General features: G+C 30.6%; 2 protein-coding genes and 1 long non-coding RNA gene across 6 annotated transcripts in view; 1 reads left to right on the forward strand and 2 right to left on the reverse strand.

Moving 5' to 3' along the window:
* Nucleotides 1-209: 209 nt before the first annotated feature.
* On the reverse strand, nt 210-5,675 carry LOC115880257. 2 transcript variants are annotated; one of them, XR_004049833.1, is made up of 4 exons: nt 5,563-5,675; nt 4,923-5,055; nt 2,643-2,922; nt 210-477 (listed from the first exon to the last, which is right to left on the reverse strand). It is a non-coding gene; the product is annotated as an uncharacterized LOC115880257 (long non-coding RNA). The 2 variants fall into 2 exon arrangements; XR_004049832.1 differs by having other exon boundaries at nt 2,643-2,933.
* A 2,543-nt stretch (nt 5,676-8,218) lies between these two features.
* On the reverse strand, nt 8,219-16,387 carry LOC115880209 (probable aminoacyl tRNA synthase complex-interacting multifunctional protein 2). Of its 3 annotated transcripts, none has more exons than XM_030897355.1 (4): nt 16,071-16,387; nt 15,433-15,590; nt 15,108-15,342; nt 8,219-8,626 (listed from the first exon to the last, which is right to left on the reverse strand). In XM_030897355.1, exons 1-4 carry the CDS (start codon nt 16,141-16,143, stop codon nt 8,259-8,261), a joined length of 834 nt encoding a protein of 277 aa, XP_030753215.1. In that variant the 5' UTR covers nt 16,144-16,387; the 3' UTR covers nt 8,219-8,258. The 3 variants fall into 3 exon arrangements, with proteins under 3 accessions (XP_030753215.1, XP_030753213.1, XP_030753214.1); XM_030897353.1 differs by having other exon boundaries at nt 15,433-15,609; nt 15,952-16,386; XM_030897354.1 differs by having other exon boundaries at nt 15,433-15,609; nt 15,970-16,384.
* Nucleotides 15,643-16,498, forward strand: part of LOC115880206 (nucleosome-remodeling factor subunit NURF301) — a 61,715-nt gene continuing 60,859 nt past the window's right edge. The window contains exon 1 of the mRNA XM_030897350.1: nt 15,643-15,871. The gene's annotated coding sequence lies outside the window, so the exon portion shown is untranslated. The remainder of the gene's footprint in view (nt 15,872-16,498) is intronic.

Genomic DNA, 16,498 nt, shown 5'->3' on the forward strand with positions numbered 1-16,498 from the left:
TAAAGATTGCATCGCAACCACCCCGCAACGCTGCTTTTTTGTGTCTATCTATTTTAGAAAAATACAAGCACTAAAAAGTACTCGTGTTTAATATATTAAAATACTAGCACTAAAAAGTACTGGCATTCTGTTAAAGTGACATTTATCTAATTTAATAATTGTACTTTCAAATGTAGAGATGAAAATCTCTGTTTTCATGTATAAAAGTTTATAAACATTTCTTATAGAGTTTTATTTGCGTTAGAGAAAAAGAGTGACACCTGTGATATTGAACCCAGACTAAGTAAAACGACGGATTAATCTAACACGAACTCAGCGGTCATGTCTTTAGAGCCTGATAGTAGAGACATTAAACCGCACGCTTACTAGCTGGGAGCGTTGGTGGATTTTCACGTGATAGCATTCCATGAGCCGTCTGCATGGGTAAAGTAAGTGTAGTTGTGTAATTACAATTGTGTGTTCCCATTCGATTGCGATCTGAAAAAAGAAAAAAGAAAAAAAAATTACAAAAAGACCCTAAATAACCCTCTGGCTTTTAATAATATATAATCTTGGATAATAATCGACGACTGGAGTTATTGAAAGTTAAAATAAAAAATATATGTAAAACTAAAAATGTAAAACAAATATACAGGGTATCTCATCATTCGTGCTGCAATAAAACACCTCAGTTATACAGGGCGTTAAAGAGTGTAGGTCTTATTAACTTTAACTACCTACTCTATGTGACAGAGAGAAAATGTTTATAGAGAATTTTTTTTTCTAAATTGACTGATATATATGTATGTATATTAGAAGAATATTTATTTGCAAATTGGTTGTAGAAAAAATTATAGTAAAATATTATAAGTTAGTAGCTTTGTCAATCCCCTGTATACTGTGTATACAACCAAATACTTATTCTCAATTTAGAAAAATGTGATTTATGTATTAATTTATATTATACAAATCACATTAAATATTATTTGTTTCTAATTTTGTATAATAATAAATTTTTGTTACCAAGAAATTTAAATAACTATTTAATAAAAAAATATTTAAAATATATATTATGTAGGTAGATGTCTTTAAGAAATAGAATAAAAATAAAATTACAATAAAGTAGCCTAAAAGGTAGCATTATTTTAGGAAAATCTAATGAAATTAATAGTTTTTCGGCTAATAAACAGCTAATAGTTTTTCTTAAAAATTTCTATACCAACTGTCCAAAAAAGAAAACAAAAATAAATAAAATATATTTCTGTAGAAATTAGTAATGGATGAAGAAATAGTAAAATATCACGAAATATTTGAAAATCTTAGTGTGTCTGTTTTTGAAAGAGTGGGTGAATAATATTGTAATTTTGATTCACCCTATGATTTTGATTCACTCTAATGTACATCTGTAAATACTAAAAAAATTGTTACCAAGAAATTTCAAGAGCTATTTAATAAAAAAAGTATTTAAAAATAAATATAGATAGACCAAACAGATAAAAGTCATAGAACCAGCGTGTAACAGAGTATAAATAAAATATTAAAATAAAGTACCATTATTAAAAAAAAACAGCTGATAATATCCCTTAAAAATTTCTTGGCTAATATTAAAAAAAACAAAATAAAAATATATACATATTTCTGCAGAGATTAGTTGTGGATGAAAAGTGAATATCAGTAAACTATTTGAAAATCTTAAATCTTACCAGAAGCAAAGTTTACAGAATCTATTTTATGTAAACTTTGCCAGAAGCAACAAAAAGATATTATAGTTTATCAACCCCAAGCACATAGTCTCTAAGAAATAAAAAAAATCAATGAAAATTTAATAGCTTCAGAAAAACTATCAGTAACAATAAACTACTTAGTAACAATAAATGTTACTTTGTTTAAATGCATCTTTTGTAAAAAAAACATCTAATCTAATACATCTAACAAGTGCTTTTATAAAATGAATGAATATATTTAGAAAAAAATAATCAATGCACAATTAATAACATAGACTATAGAGAAATCTTTCACAAACTTATAAAACAAGGAACCAGTATTTTTAATTTTTAGGGTTTAGATCAGTTTCAAGAAAAAAATCAGCTGATTATCAATATAAATTTCATTAGTTATTCTTCATTAAATATTTCACTAATTAAAGCAGCTACAGGCAGATGCAAAATTCTGTGTTTTACAGGTTTCTAAACTTTATTTAGATTATTTTATAAAAGATGTAATACATAAGTATTCCCCTATTATATAATATATTTAAGAAAAACCATATCAAATGCACTATTATTAGAAATATTCTTCAGAAAATTGAGTGATTATTAAATTATATTCACTTATATAGAGCTATTATTTCTAAAATATACTATATACATCAAGGTACATATCTAAGTCTAAAAAATATTTATTTTAATACATAGATATTCTGTACAACCATAAAAATATCAAATTTAGAAAACTGTCAATCCACAACAAATTACATCTTTTTATAACAACCAGAAATTATAAAAAAGGCAAGAGTTTTATACACTGCCTGATAAAATTTCGACCAATCGGAAAAGAAATGACGTTACATTCGGCCAATAGAATTGCTTTCAAGCCAGCTACTTTAAGAGGGTCCGATTTGTCGAAAAATATCAGGAAATTCATAGGAAAATGGTCGTACTTACCATCTCTCGAGTCCAGCTGGGCCCTACCCGCGATTGTACCGAGCAAAATGGCAAAATGTGTAAAGGCGCACATTCACTCCCGGAGTGCAGCACGTCTGGATACAGCGCCCGAGCTCAGGTACGACCTGAGCTATATGACGTGTCCAGACCCATACCGATCCTTGGTCCATTCCATCCAAAGGCAGCCTGGTTTCTTTGCGACTTGAAGATCTGTTGCTGTGTTGATATTCGGCAGCGTGGTCCTTGGATATCCGTAACCCTGGATAATTTCTGGCATAATCTGAAACAAGACTAAATATCTTTTAGTTATATAGTTCATATGTTAATAATTCTATATACGGAATTTCAAATAGATTATCTAATTCTATACTATGCAGGGTCCGGCAAGCATATTTGTAAACAATGTCCATGATCGCGATTCGGTTCTAGGCCGAACGATGCCGAGTAAACAGCATACGATATCGCAAATCCGTCTAGGAAATAGCATCCGTGATTCCAAATTTTAACTGCCTTACATAGATAAATGCAACAAGTTTAGATTGGAAAGCCCGTAAAAAATTTAGGTCGCGAAATTATTTTGGGTCGCGACCGTTATACGCGATCTAGCGCTGCTATAGTGGTCGCTAAGAACAACGGCAAACAAAAACAGAAATAATTTTCTCTTGTCAAAGTCAGAATCTTCAAAAATCATAACATAGATAAATGCAACAAGTTTAGATTGGAAAGCCCGTAAAAATTTTAGGTCGCGAAATTATTTTGGGTCGCGACCGTTATATGCGATCTGGCGCTGCTACAGCGGTCGCTAACAACAACGGCAAACAAAATCAGAAATAATTTTCTCTTGTCAAAGTCAGAATCTTCAAAAATCATAATGATCTTTCAAAATCTAAACCGCTCTCATTAAAGAAATTCCGAAAAGTGTTTATAGCGTCCATTTTCAAAGTAATAATTGCTATCTTGTGAGTTTAATTCAAGTGTTATTTACTCCAACCGGTGATAATTGTGAAAAAGTGGCATTAAAAACTTAAAAAGCTGTGCTGTGAACTGTGAACTGCAAAAACCATCGTGGATCGTGGCATAACGTCGGTTTCCAATGTTTCATAGGTATTTATATAAAATAAAGTTTCTTGTATGCGTCCTTATATAAAATAAAGTTTCTTGTATGCAACACACTGTCTTTTATTTATAAAATTAAACGAAAATAATAATAAATTTGAATAAACAATATTTGGCGATATAATTCCGGAAAAAGCCGAACCGCTCCGAAATTTTCAGAAGTTTTGGGTCGCGACCGTTGCAAGAATAGCGCCAAATTAGTGTTTACATTGTCCTTATGGGCACTTTCCAATCTAAACTTGTTTCATTTATCTATGAATCATAATAATCTTTCAAAATCTAAACCGCTCTCATTAAAGAAATTCCGAAAAGTGTTTATAGCGTCAATTTTCAAAGTAATTATTGCTATCTTGTGAGTTTAATTCAAGTTTGATTTACTCCAACCGGTGATAATTGTGAAAAAAGTGGCATTAAAAACTTTAAAACTGTGCTGTGAACTGTGAACTGCAAAACCATCGTGGATCGTGGCATAACGTCGGTTTCCAATGTTTCATAGGTATTTCATACTTCGTCCTTATATAAAATAAAATTTCTTTGTATGCAACACACTGTATTTTATTTATAAAATTAAACGAAAATAATAATAAATTTAAATAAACAATATTTGGCGATATAATTCCGGAAAAAGCCGAACCGCTCCGAAATTTTCAAAAGTTTTGGGTCGCGACCGTTGCAACAATAGCGCCAAATAGTGTTTACATTGTCCTTATGGGCACTTTCCAATCTAAACTTGTTTCATTTATCTATGCTGCCTTAACACCTCTTATAAACAATAGACGATATCGCAAAATTTGTTGATTGGTCACTTTGTGTAGTTTTAAGTTATTAACAATTAAGTGAAAAAAAGTGGGGGTTTGGTTTTTTTAATATCTCGAAAAATATTGAAGATTTTCAAAATTTGAAAAAAAATCCAAAAAGATGAAGAAATTTATTAAAAAAAGTTTAAGCTTCCGGAACTGTAGCTCAAATATTTATAATTTTTACAAAGCCCTGAAAACAGAGCTTAAAACGGGTAGTCTGGCTTCCGCACGCGTTGCGTCACTTTAAGACAACAACTTAAAAAGTTATTTAACCATATTAATATTAAGGGAAAAGAAAATTCATGGAGAGTTGGGATACATGAATAAACAATAATATTATATTGAAATAATAAATTAAACTTACTTTTAATCGGATAATAAAAGACCAACTCGTAAACCAGAATGATAGCCAAAAACATATATACAACTGATGGGTGACTCTAAGATCTCTTTTTAGGTGGTCTTTATGTACTGGTGCCCGTATTATTAATAAAAGGCTATAATAGAAAAGAAAATTATAATTATTATTAAAGCCTTATATTAAAACAACACAAAATTGTTAAGTTACATGTGACGACAGTATTAAACCTGTGTGTAAAAGTAGTTTATTTTATCTGAAAGTATATTATATAATTCAGAATGGGGACCCCTTTAGGTATACTAACACTGACTCATTCTAAAAGACGTAGAAAATACGTGTTTGCCTGTACGAATATAAACACCTAAAAAATTCCTTCAGAATAAAAAACCTCCATCTTCAAAATCTGCCTAAAAAATGGCCAAAAAAATTCCAAATATCTCTAAATATGGAGCATTATTCTAAGTACCTTTATTTCTAATGTACAATAGAGACACTAAGGAAGGTATTTATATTTCTATACACTCGATTTTTAAAAAGAAAAGTATGAAAATGGGAAAAATATATCAGTTTTAATGATGATGTAATTGAAATATTTAAAAGTCAAAAAAAAACATAGAAAACAGGTAAAATAATGGGTACTTACATGTTCACGAACTTAAACAGGCATTAAAGAACAGGGTGCACTCAAATAATGTACAGAAAATTCACTTTTTCTATGAAAAAATCAGAAAAATTTTAAGAGCGACATGTCTTCTTGCAGCCAACAACTGAAAATGGCGCACTGTCAACGTTGTCAGATTAACTACCAAACCAACTAAAACAAAATAATGATTTTTTTTTGCTGTTGTATAATGTTCTGTCTAAAAGAAAAATATTATTTATTCTACAGAAACAATGTTTATATTATATGGTTAATATATTTATGATAATTTTGTAATGGTTAAGTTTTATACTTAGAAAAATATTGATTCAGATTACTTTCAGGACTTCAAATATATATTGGCAACACAGGCGTAAAAATCAAATGACAATTCTGAACGGACCAATCACGATCCATTACTTAAAATATTTTTTGTATAATTTCTGGATCAAACAAATATTTTTATTTTGAAATAAAAATCTAGAAAACTTTAGTGAAATGTATGTATGTTACCTATGATTTGCGTTATATAAAATAAAATATAGAAAAAGGGTCTCCTTCGGAGGCCAGGCAAGGGCCAGCCTTTAATATTTTTGTATTACTGGTTGCATACCCCAATCAACAATTAACAAATTTGTATTATATTAATCTTTGTATTAATAATCAAAATTTCATACGTTCGTTTTTAATTAATCATAAATTTTTCTTAAAAATTATAATAAAACAGTTTCTGTTCAATCTTTGGCACAAAAACATTTCAAATTTGAAGAGCAACGATGAATGTCCATTTTTGGTAATTTAATGCATCATATTTTTCATCCTGAAAAGCTACACCTTTCGGTCCCTAAATAAACGGGAATATCGATAACGGTCACATAGAAGCAAGCATTTAAAAATGGGAAAATGTCCATGCGTAATATGAATTAAAAAGCGCTCTCTTGAACATTTATCGTTTTTGGACCGTCATCGTTTTTCCCGTGTGCTCTTCATCTATTATTTCAGTCTAATAAACTATCTATAAAATAGTCAACATGTTTAATTTATGTCAATGATGACATGTTGTATTGATTATTTCGATTCCAAATATCTCGAGAACTAAAGTCTGTGTTACGAATCAAGGAAAATTTCGACAGAAGAGATCCAAAAAATGACAGAAAATGCAATTTGACTGTGAATTAAAATTACAGAGACAATTGTCACTGTCAGGAATCCTGTTGTTGGACAGGTAAATGACGGGAATGTATATTTTCCGCCCCGGACACTTTAAAATCCGGACATGTCCTGGTAAATCCGGACGTATGTAAACTCTACTCTTACATAGTGTACTTTTTGACAAAAGATATTGTAATTGTAATTTTAATTATCATTTTTTTTGTCTTTAAGGGTGGCTGCAACGACGTCCCGTAATTCTGCTGTTAAAATATAGCAGCTGGTTTTTATATACAGGGTGGTCCGAACTGTATTCCGGTAACTTCGGCCGCATATTCTGCAGATAAAAATAAGTAAAAAAGTTCGTATAAATGTATGTCCTAAAACGCTTAGTTTCGGAGATACAGGGTGTGGAAGTTTCATTTTTATTTCGATTTTTTCCAAATTATTTCTGAAGTAACCTCAATATTTGGATGAAAATTGTGTGTCTAGAAGTTTTTGACATGAGAAATTCGATTTTGATGTCAATATGACTGCTATTTGTAGAGGACACCACCTACATGTGTTTTAACTCTTTTGAATAGTAATAACTTTTCGTCCGTAACTGTATAAAACTACTGAGTGAAAAAATATACACTTCCATCATTTTTGACGTAAAAAATGTCTCTAGATAAAAATCGCTATGAGCAACCGTTCTCAAGATATTTAGAACGGAAATAGTCAATACATATATATCATTATTGACAAGAAATAAATACGTTCAGTAGATAGTTCTTTGACTGAAATAATAAATTTGAGAAATTTTTATATTTTTAAATCAATCATTATTTTTTCTGTGAAAAAATTATGATAAACAATTTCTGTTGAACTTTTGACACAAAAACATTTCAAATTTATGGTTTCAGTCTAATAACTATTTATTCAATATTATGTTTAATTTATATGATAATAGGTATTGATAATTTTAATTCCAAATATCTAGAGAACCATTACTCGTAGCGATATTACCCAAGAGACTTTTTTTGCGTAAAAAACGTCGTAAATGTATATTTTTTTACCAAGTAGTTTTATACAGGTACGGACGAAAAGTTATTACTCTTTAAACCAGTTAAAAATATGTAGGTGGTGCCCTCTAGAAGTAGGAGTTATATTGACATCAAAATCAAATTTCTCATATCAAAAAACTTCTAGACACCAAATTTCATTCAAATATTGACGTTACTTCAGAAATTATTTGGAAAAAATTGAAATAAAAATGAAACTTCTACACCCTGTATCTCCGAAACTAGGCATTTTAGGACATACATTTATACAAACTTTTTACTTATTTTTATCTGCAGAATATGCGGCCGAAGTTTCCGGAATACAGTTCGGACAACCCTGTATAAAAACCAATTGATATATGTTTTAACAGCAGGATTACGGGACGTCGTTGCAGCCACCCTTAACAGCACTATTTCCCAACTGATTCTTTTGAGATCTAAGGTTTTGATAAATAAAAATACTCGGCTTCCTTTTAAAGCTTATATTAAAAATATTCTCGAAACCGTTCACGAAGTGACCAGCGCCTGGCTTCTTTCATACCACTTCCCCAATCCCACGTTGAGGTCCTTCGCCAGGTGGCATTGCCTGACGGCGGAATAAGCGGCAACGTCGAGCACGCTGGGCTGGCTTCTACCGGCCAACCACTGCGACTTGCTCAGCGACTTTTGCAGAGTCTGCAAGATTTCGGAGCGTTCGGTTTTCGTTTTCGCCCTCACCAACAGGTAGCACTGATCCAGGAGCGAGTCTATTTCGTTGGATTTGACGTCGGAATCGTAGCTAAGTTGGGTGTCTGTCGATCGCGAAAGGTAGCGCAGGAAGTTCACTTCGCCGGAGATAGGAGTATGCGCAATGAGGAACTCGACATTTGAACTAACTGAAAAGAAAGAAAAATTACTAAATACAAGATTATTCAAGCTCATATACAGAGTGGTCCGAACTGTATTCCGAAAACTACGCCAGCATATTCTGCAGATAAAAATAAGTAAAAAAGTTTGTATAAATGTATGTCCTAAATTGCTTACTTTCAGAGATACAGGGTGTAGAAGTTTCATTTTTATTTCGATTTTTTCTAAATAATTTCTGAAGTAACGTCAATATTTGGAAAAAAATTGGTGTCTGGGAGTTTTTTGACAGGAGAAATTTGATTTTGGTGTCAATATGACTCCTACTAGTAGAGGGCGCCATCTACATGTGTTTTAACTGTTTTGAAGCGTAATAACTTTTCGTCCATGCCTGTATAAAACTACTGAGTAAAAAAAATTACATTCACAACCTTTTTTACGTAAGAAAGGTCTCTTGGTAAAAATCGCTACGAGTAACGGTTCTCGAGATATTTGGAATTGAAATTATCAATACCTGTCATCACTGACATAAATTTGAAATCTTTTTGTGCCAAAACTTCAACAAAAACTGTTTAATCATCATTTTTTCGCAGAAAAATTTATGATTAATTTAAAAAAATAAAAATGTATCATTTCAGTCAAATAACTATACTAAACGTGCTTATTTTTTGTCATTAATGACATGTATTGTCTATTTCCATTCTAAATATCTTCAGAACGGTTACTCGTACCGATTTTTACCAAGAGAATTTTTTTACGTAAAAAATCACGGAAGTGTATATTTTTCACTCAGTAGTTTTATACGGATACGGACGAAAAATTATTACTCTTTAAAACAGTTAAAACACATGTAGGTGGCGTCCCCTTCAAATAAGAGCCATATTGACATCAAAATCAAATTTCTCATGTCAAAAAACTCACAGACATTTTCATCCAAATATTGACGTTACTTCAGAAATGTGGATAAACAAACTTTTTTACTTATTTTTATCTGCAGAATATGCTGCCGAAGTTTCCGGAATACAGTTCGGACCATCCTGTAGATAACTACAAACAAATTTATCCTAACGTTTCCGGAAATACAGGATGAATTTTAAAATGTTGCATACTGTATATTACTTTTTATTTTATTTCCCTTCTTATGAGCTTTCTAAAAATATAATGTATTCTATACTTATTATCATAAATAAGATAAAAATTAGTAGTGGGAACTATCGAATGAATACTATCGAAACATTCGATAGTCGCAATTCATTCGAATAATTCGATAGTAAGAAAACATTCGTTGAAAACTATTCGAATAAAAATTATCGAATAGATCCGTCATCTGCCTTGAAATATTGTATTCTAGTAATTCGGCAGCAAAAACCATTCATTTATGAAATTCATTTATTCGTCAGGATCGATTATAATAAAATATTAACTGAATTTTAGTTGTCGCCCGGCGACGTAGGTTTCTTTCCGAGAAACCCGACAGCGGTCGGTGGCAATGCTATGAAAGAAGCCGGCATCTTTGATTTTTTGCGGAGTCAGATATAGATAAGGACACATTATTTTTTTTTATTGAGGTGCTAGTATTTACACAGAAAATACATTATGAAGGGCGCTGTTGCCATATTTTGGTATTAGTTGATATTAGCAAAGAATATTATTGTTTGGCTTTAGTTAGTTAGGGATAGTATGTCTATATATTCTGCATTTTTTTTATTAATATTCTGTTGTTACACTGCAATAATACTTGTTATTTTGGATGTAAGAAAATGATTTTTAATGTTTTTAAGCAAAGACTGGTTTAATAAATAATAATAACAGCAATAATTTGTTATACCTATTAACAACAAAATTTAAAATGATTTAATATAAATATTTTTTTTAGTAGTAGCAAAATATAAACAACAAATTAGATGTCAAAATTATTTATATTAGATCCTATTTAAAAATAATATAGTCTCTAAATTTTTTTGGCAACGTTGGTTTATTAAATAATAATAATTACAGAACTAATTTGTTATATTAACAACAAATTTTAAAATCATGAAATATAAACATTTATGAATTTTCTAAGCATGCAGTGTAATGGAACGAAAATATAAATAAAAAATTAGAAATCAAAATTATTTATATTAGGTGGTTTATATTACTATTTAAAAATTATATTTACTTTTACTGGCATTTACTTTAAAAAATAAATGAAATATTTCTTCGCAAAAAACTACATGTAAGAGAATTAGCATAAACAAAATTATTTTTTTTTTAAAATTGACAAACATCGTTAATTTTTTTTTTAAAATTGACACGTGTAAAACTTTCATTTTAATTTTCTCACCCCATAGTTTGAGTTCGATAACCATTTACTTAACCACATTACTTAAATATGATTATTAAGTTCAACTAATTCATATTATTAAAACATCTAAAATACAAATATGTATTTTTAAAATTAATTCAAAGTTCATATCATCTCTCTTAAAAATTGCTACTTCTCAAAATTTCCCATTAAAAAATAGACCATATACCATATAAAATTAAATAATTGAAAGATCGGACTACGGAAAACCATACAAATTTTCGGAAAAATTTTGACCACCTGCACATGCACACAATCGTCAATAAATAAAATTAAAAAATAACTACTATTTTAGTATTTTAACTATTTTAATAAACGCAAAAATAGCACAGTATTTATACGGCGAAGTTATAAAAATTTGGAAGAACTAATAATGCACTGACGCATACAAAAATCAAACGAATACTAAATTTCATTTTTCATTTATCAAAAGCATTCGATAGTCGTGGCGCAACGATAACCATTTGGTCGCACGGCGAGGTTGTCACATATGCTTTAGTATACAAATGAATGAATGATTTTATTCGAATAAAACCATTCGATAGTTGAAATCATTCATTCATTAACCATTCGATAGTCTAATTCATTCGATAGTTCCCATCGCTAATAAAAATGCATTATTTAACTTTTAAACATAAATCAAAAAAAGTATTATTTTATTTAATTTAATTTAATTTAACCAGATAATTTTGCTTTCCATCGTGTTATCTTAATAAACTGCACTGAAAATGAACGCGTGCAGCTTTTAGATAGCACGCTGTCAGTTATTGATATTTTTGACGAACTTGTGCAATCATTTCACACAGAAACCAGCGTGGAATGCTAATAACCACAATTTGACGTCAAATCAATTATTCGATTGTTTTGATTACATTATTTAGACCGGCCGTCTATGGGGTGTAGCATCTTTAGTTTCATAAAAAAGTACCGTATGATCGACAAAAAAAACGGCGTCCAGTTGGCTGGGAAATGACGATCGATGACATTTCCCATATAAATTTACATATAAAATGACTGCGATCTTCATTTCATAGCCGTCGCTGACGCCGTTTTCTTCCGATCATACGGTAGTACAGTAATGTAAAAATCGCATCTTTGTACAGGGTGGCTCGAATTCGACGCTCATCATTGGGATTTCGGAAACCGTAAGAGATACAGGATCGGTTAAATGGAGGCAAAGTTGCGCAATTTGATGCTCAATAAAATGAAGTATTGCATTTTGAAAAATTCCGAATATATTGGAAAAAAAAACGGAATTTTCAATTTTGTTTTCTATTGATTCCTGGCTTTATTTGTTAAGATAACTTAAAATGAAAAACACATTTTCATGGCCAGTTTTTCTGTTCTATAACTCTGTGCGATTAAATATTAACTCTGACGTTTCGGCTTCTGGCGACCATCATCAACTTAATTTTTTTTAAATACGGACCTGATTTTTTTTTCAATTTAATTAAATCCTTTCATCGCTCTTAAACGTACGTACAGAAATTCGTACGTTTCATACAGAAAATTTCATCACAAGAATATTTTATGCAAAAAAAAATAAAAATGCAATACGGCATTTTATTGAGCATCAAATTGCGCAACTTTGCCTCCATTTAACCGATCCTGCATCGGTTTCCGAAATCCCAATGATGAGCGTCGAATTCGAGCCACCCTGTACATCTACTCATACATAAGAAATCCTGTAAAATACACGAAAATGGGACACTACTGGAGAGTATCTAAATATGTGAAGGAGGCTACACCAGATCTCGAAATGGTTGAATAAGCTGAAAATGTTGATGATGATATTACATAATATGACTCTTTCAATAGTAAAATATAAGACAAAAAATCATTAGATGTCTGATAAAAATTTACTATTGGGCGACTCTGTACATACTTATTTTTACTATTTAATGCAATCATATATATATTAACTAACGTATATTGACTCCAAACTGCATTCTGTGAAGCCGAGCCGGTGAAATCATATACGTATTACTTTTTACAAATATACTCAGCCTAATCTCCAAAAAGTGAAGCCCAAACAGTGAAAGAACAATATGGAATTCTGCATAAGTCTATTTCACCTGGATATTCATTTAACTGAGCATGCCTCACCTGAAGAAGTTTTCATTGGTCGATGTTTTTAAAGCGAAGTGGTTGACTGACATTTCACCTAACCTTCAATTTTATTTATATTTTTATTATTTATAACACATTATCATGGAGTTGGAAAAATATCAAAAAATAGTTGGAAACAATAAACTAAACAAAATCACTCTTTTACGCGCACAAATAAAAAGTAATCCAACAGAACTAAAACAACAATCAATCGGAGTTTGGCGCAATCGCAGTTCAATCCATATCCGGATGAAATAGACTTATGCAGTTTTAATATGGAGCTGGGTTATGTTGTCTTTTTCTTACGGCACAGAAATTGCACACAGGGTTAAATAGGGAACCCTGAGTATATTTGTAAAAAGTAATACGTATATGGGTGAAATGGGTATATAAATCTTAGCTCAGTTAGTGGAGCACAAGCGTTGTACGCAAGCGTGAATTTTTAATTATCGATCGGATAACTTAAACCAATCAGAGCGTAAGCTGTTCGTTCTTACGACTTCGTACAGCTTCGTACGGCTTTCGCTCGCGCTTTTTTCAGCTGTTCGAATTTGAAATTCGTTCCGACGATTAATATAAATAATAATGTTAATAAATTCCATTAGTAGAATAAAGTTATTTTATCCTACTAGCTTATAAAATATCACTTTAAACGTGGATAAAAAATGCTTAATATGATTGTAGATTAAATGACTTATTAATGTTTTAAATAATTAAATGGTTACACAGTTTTACCACGGTTTTACTGCCTGCCACTCAATGCTATTTTAGACAATATTAATTTTATTATCTTTTAACCATACAGAATACCAAACATTTAAAGTATATAATAAAAGAGTAATTATAGATATTAATATTATATACAGGGTGAGAGTTTCCTAGGATGTTCTCTATGGGTATCTCGGAAACTACTGGAGATAGAGAGTCAGTTAAATGGGGAAAGAATTGCAGTTTTGTGGGGTCATAAATGCGCTTTTCAGATTTTCTTCTTTCAGTTAAAATGCGCTTTTCAGATTTTCAAAAAAAAGTTCATGGCTTACTAGATATATCGAAAAAAACAAATTTTGGCTATTTTAAAAATTGTCCCTAATTCCATTATAATCTATTTTAGACAAAAAGTTTTTAGATAAAAGTTGTAGATAATCACATCCCTAATGAGATTGTGCTCTCCGATTTTTTCTAAAGCCTGTCATTTTTGACATATGACACAAACATATGTTTTTTTAAATGGAAACCATAGTTGGCCATGACTTCATGAATAGCGCCTTTTTTTAAGCTTCTCAGCGATATAAGCTATAATATGTTTCTTTCACAAAATTACTGAGTTATAGCCAATTCTTATCTTTCTCGACTAATTTCACTTAGTTAGCCATGGAAACAAGTTCAATCGTTGTTGCTCTCAGAAATGTGAAATTGTCACATCCAATCTTTGCAAATTAAAATAAACAAAAATTGTAAATACGAGTTTTACAAATGAATAAAACCATGTAGAATCATTGGTTCAACTTTATTGGGCCATACAGTTTCGAGAATACGTTGACTAAATACGTTGTCTAAAATAGATTATAATGGAATTTGGGACAATTTTTAAAATAGCCAAAATTGTTTTTTTCGAAATATCTGGTAAGCCACGAACTTTTTAAAAAATCTGAAAGGTGCATATTTATGACCTCACAAAACTGCAATTCTTTCCCCATTTAACCGACTCTCTATCTCCAGTAGTTTCCGAGATGCCCATAGAGAACATCGTAGGAAACTCACCCTGTATTAAAGAGTCGCTCTTATTTAGTACTTTATTTACCATCTATTTATTCTATTTTAGTGCCTCTAAAGAACATGCACCTTAACATCTCAGACAAAATAGAAAAAGAGTAGGTATATTATTACATTAAACATTTTACTTTTGAAAAATAAAACATGTTTTTAATCTATATTAATTTGTGCAATATTAAAGTGCCATAAATTTTTTTTTATAACAATTATATTTTATACCAATGTGGTTAACAAATTCTAAATGTAAATTGAAAAATATTTCTTATACGCAAATATTTACTCACTGTTTTTCCAAATTAGAGAAACATTTACTACGGGTACTACAGCTGGCAATTTGAAATTTTCTAGGGATGATTTCAGAACATTAGCTTGATCTGGTAGAGAAGCAATTGTCGAATGTAAATAGGACGTAACAACTAATGCGATTTGGTTTTGCAACAGTCTTTGAAGAATTTCTAGTGAATAGGGTGGTGAGTCTGGATTAGCATTGATCACGATAGTGCTAGGAATGTTGTTTTTCTAAAACAAACCATATCATTTTAAGTTACAAACATTCAATCAACTTGGTAAAATATTCATTACTATTACTTCTATATACTTTTTACTTACAGTACGTTTACTAGCTGTACATTGTGCCACTTTTGGAATTACTTTTGAACTCGTATCATTTTGGATGTTTAAGTCACATTTTAATGAATGAATTTGTTTCTTCAACTGTTCGAGCTGTTTTAGGATGTCATTTTGTTTAGCCTCTAACTCTGCCATCCCTGGAATACCTTGGCTATTCTATATTGAAATTCTTTAATAAATTATCTAATAAAAACAAGAAATAAGGCGCTAAATATGATGAAAAAAGGAGTTTACACTTTGAGGCATAAAATATTGGGGTAAGTTAAGAATAGGTTAATAGAATATAATGATGTTATATTTTAAGAGGACATTTTAATGTTCCACCATCATTTTCATTACTTATTTCAGTTTTATTTGACAGTTGTTCACAAAAATTGATAACTGTAGTATCATGCCTGTGAATTTTCAAGATTTTGTGGTAAGTAAGGCAGTTTTATTACCTCAAAAGTGTATAGAATTGGTCTTAAGATGTATATAAATAAGAAAATGATATAAAACCTTTAAAAACTGTTTAACCTGGTCGAAAATATCCAATTTTTGATTCGGTAAAGAAACGTGATCTTCAGTGCCATCAGCCTTATTTCTTGAGCTGTGAATATTGTTCATACGGTACATACACTTCGGTAACTCGACTGCAAAATCGTGCACAACAATTGGCTTCATACGATACATTTTTGTTGGGCCATTCATGATTAATTTAATAAATCCAGATCTTTGTAGAAATTAGTTTTCACTTATTTTTTGTCTGTCACAGAAACTTCCTCCGCCCTTTCACAATAGTCGGTGTTTTTGGTCAGTGACGTATTTAATATGAATACGTATTTTCATAGTTTGAACTGATTTGAATACCTTTCTGGTAAAAGCAGTTTATTCCTCAAACTGTTTTTTAGGTTGTGCTTGGATTACAGAGTATTACTTTTTTTAAATGTTTTAATAAAAACTCCGGAACAAATTACTTTAATAAATTTTTCAAATATCCCACTCTTTCAGCTAGGTTATCTCTATCTCTCTTTCCGGTGGCGCATCTGCGCCGGAAGTATTATGT

The sequence above is a fragment of the Sitophilus oryzae genome, unplaced genomic scaffold, assembly GCF_002938485.1.
Source record: "Sitophilus oryzae breed Bouriz unplaced genomic scaffold, Soryzae_2.0 scaffold_1620_pilon_pilon, whole genome shotgun sequence".
Lineage (NCBI taxonomy): Eukaryota > Metazoa > Arthropoda > Insecta > Coleoptera > Curculionidae > Sitophilus > Sitophilus oryzae.

Bases quoted from the DNA above. Each gene is read 5' to 3' on its own strand.
- LOC115880209 (XM_030897353.1), bottom strand. From the start codon at position 16,143: ATGAATGGCCCAACAAAAATGTATCGTATGAAGCCAATTGTTGTGCAC. The intron at 15,610-15,951 runs GTTTTATATCAT...ATTTCAATATAG, and splicing joins AGGTTAAACAGTTTTTAAAG to AATAGCCAAGGTATTCCAGG. The intron at 15,343-15,432 runs GTAAGTAAAAAG...GGTTTGTTTTAG, and splicing joins GTACAGCTAGTAAACGTACT to AAAAACAACATTCCTAGCAC.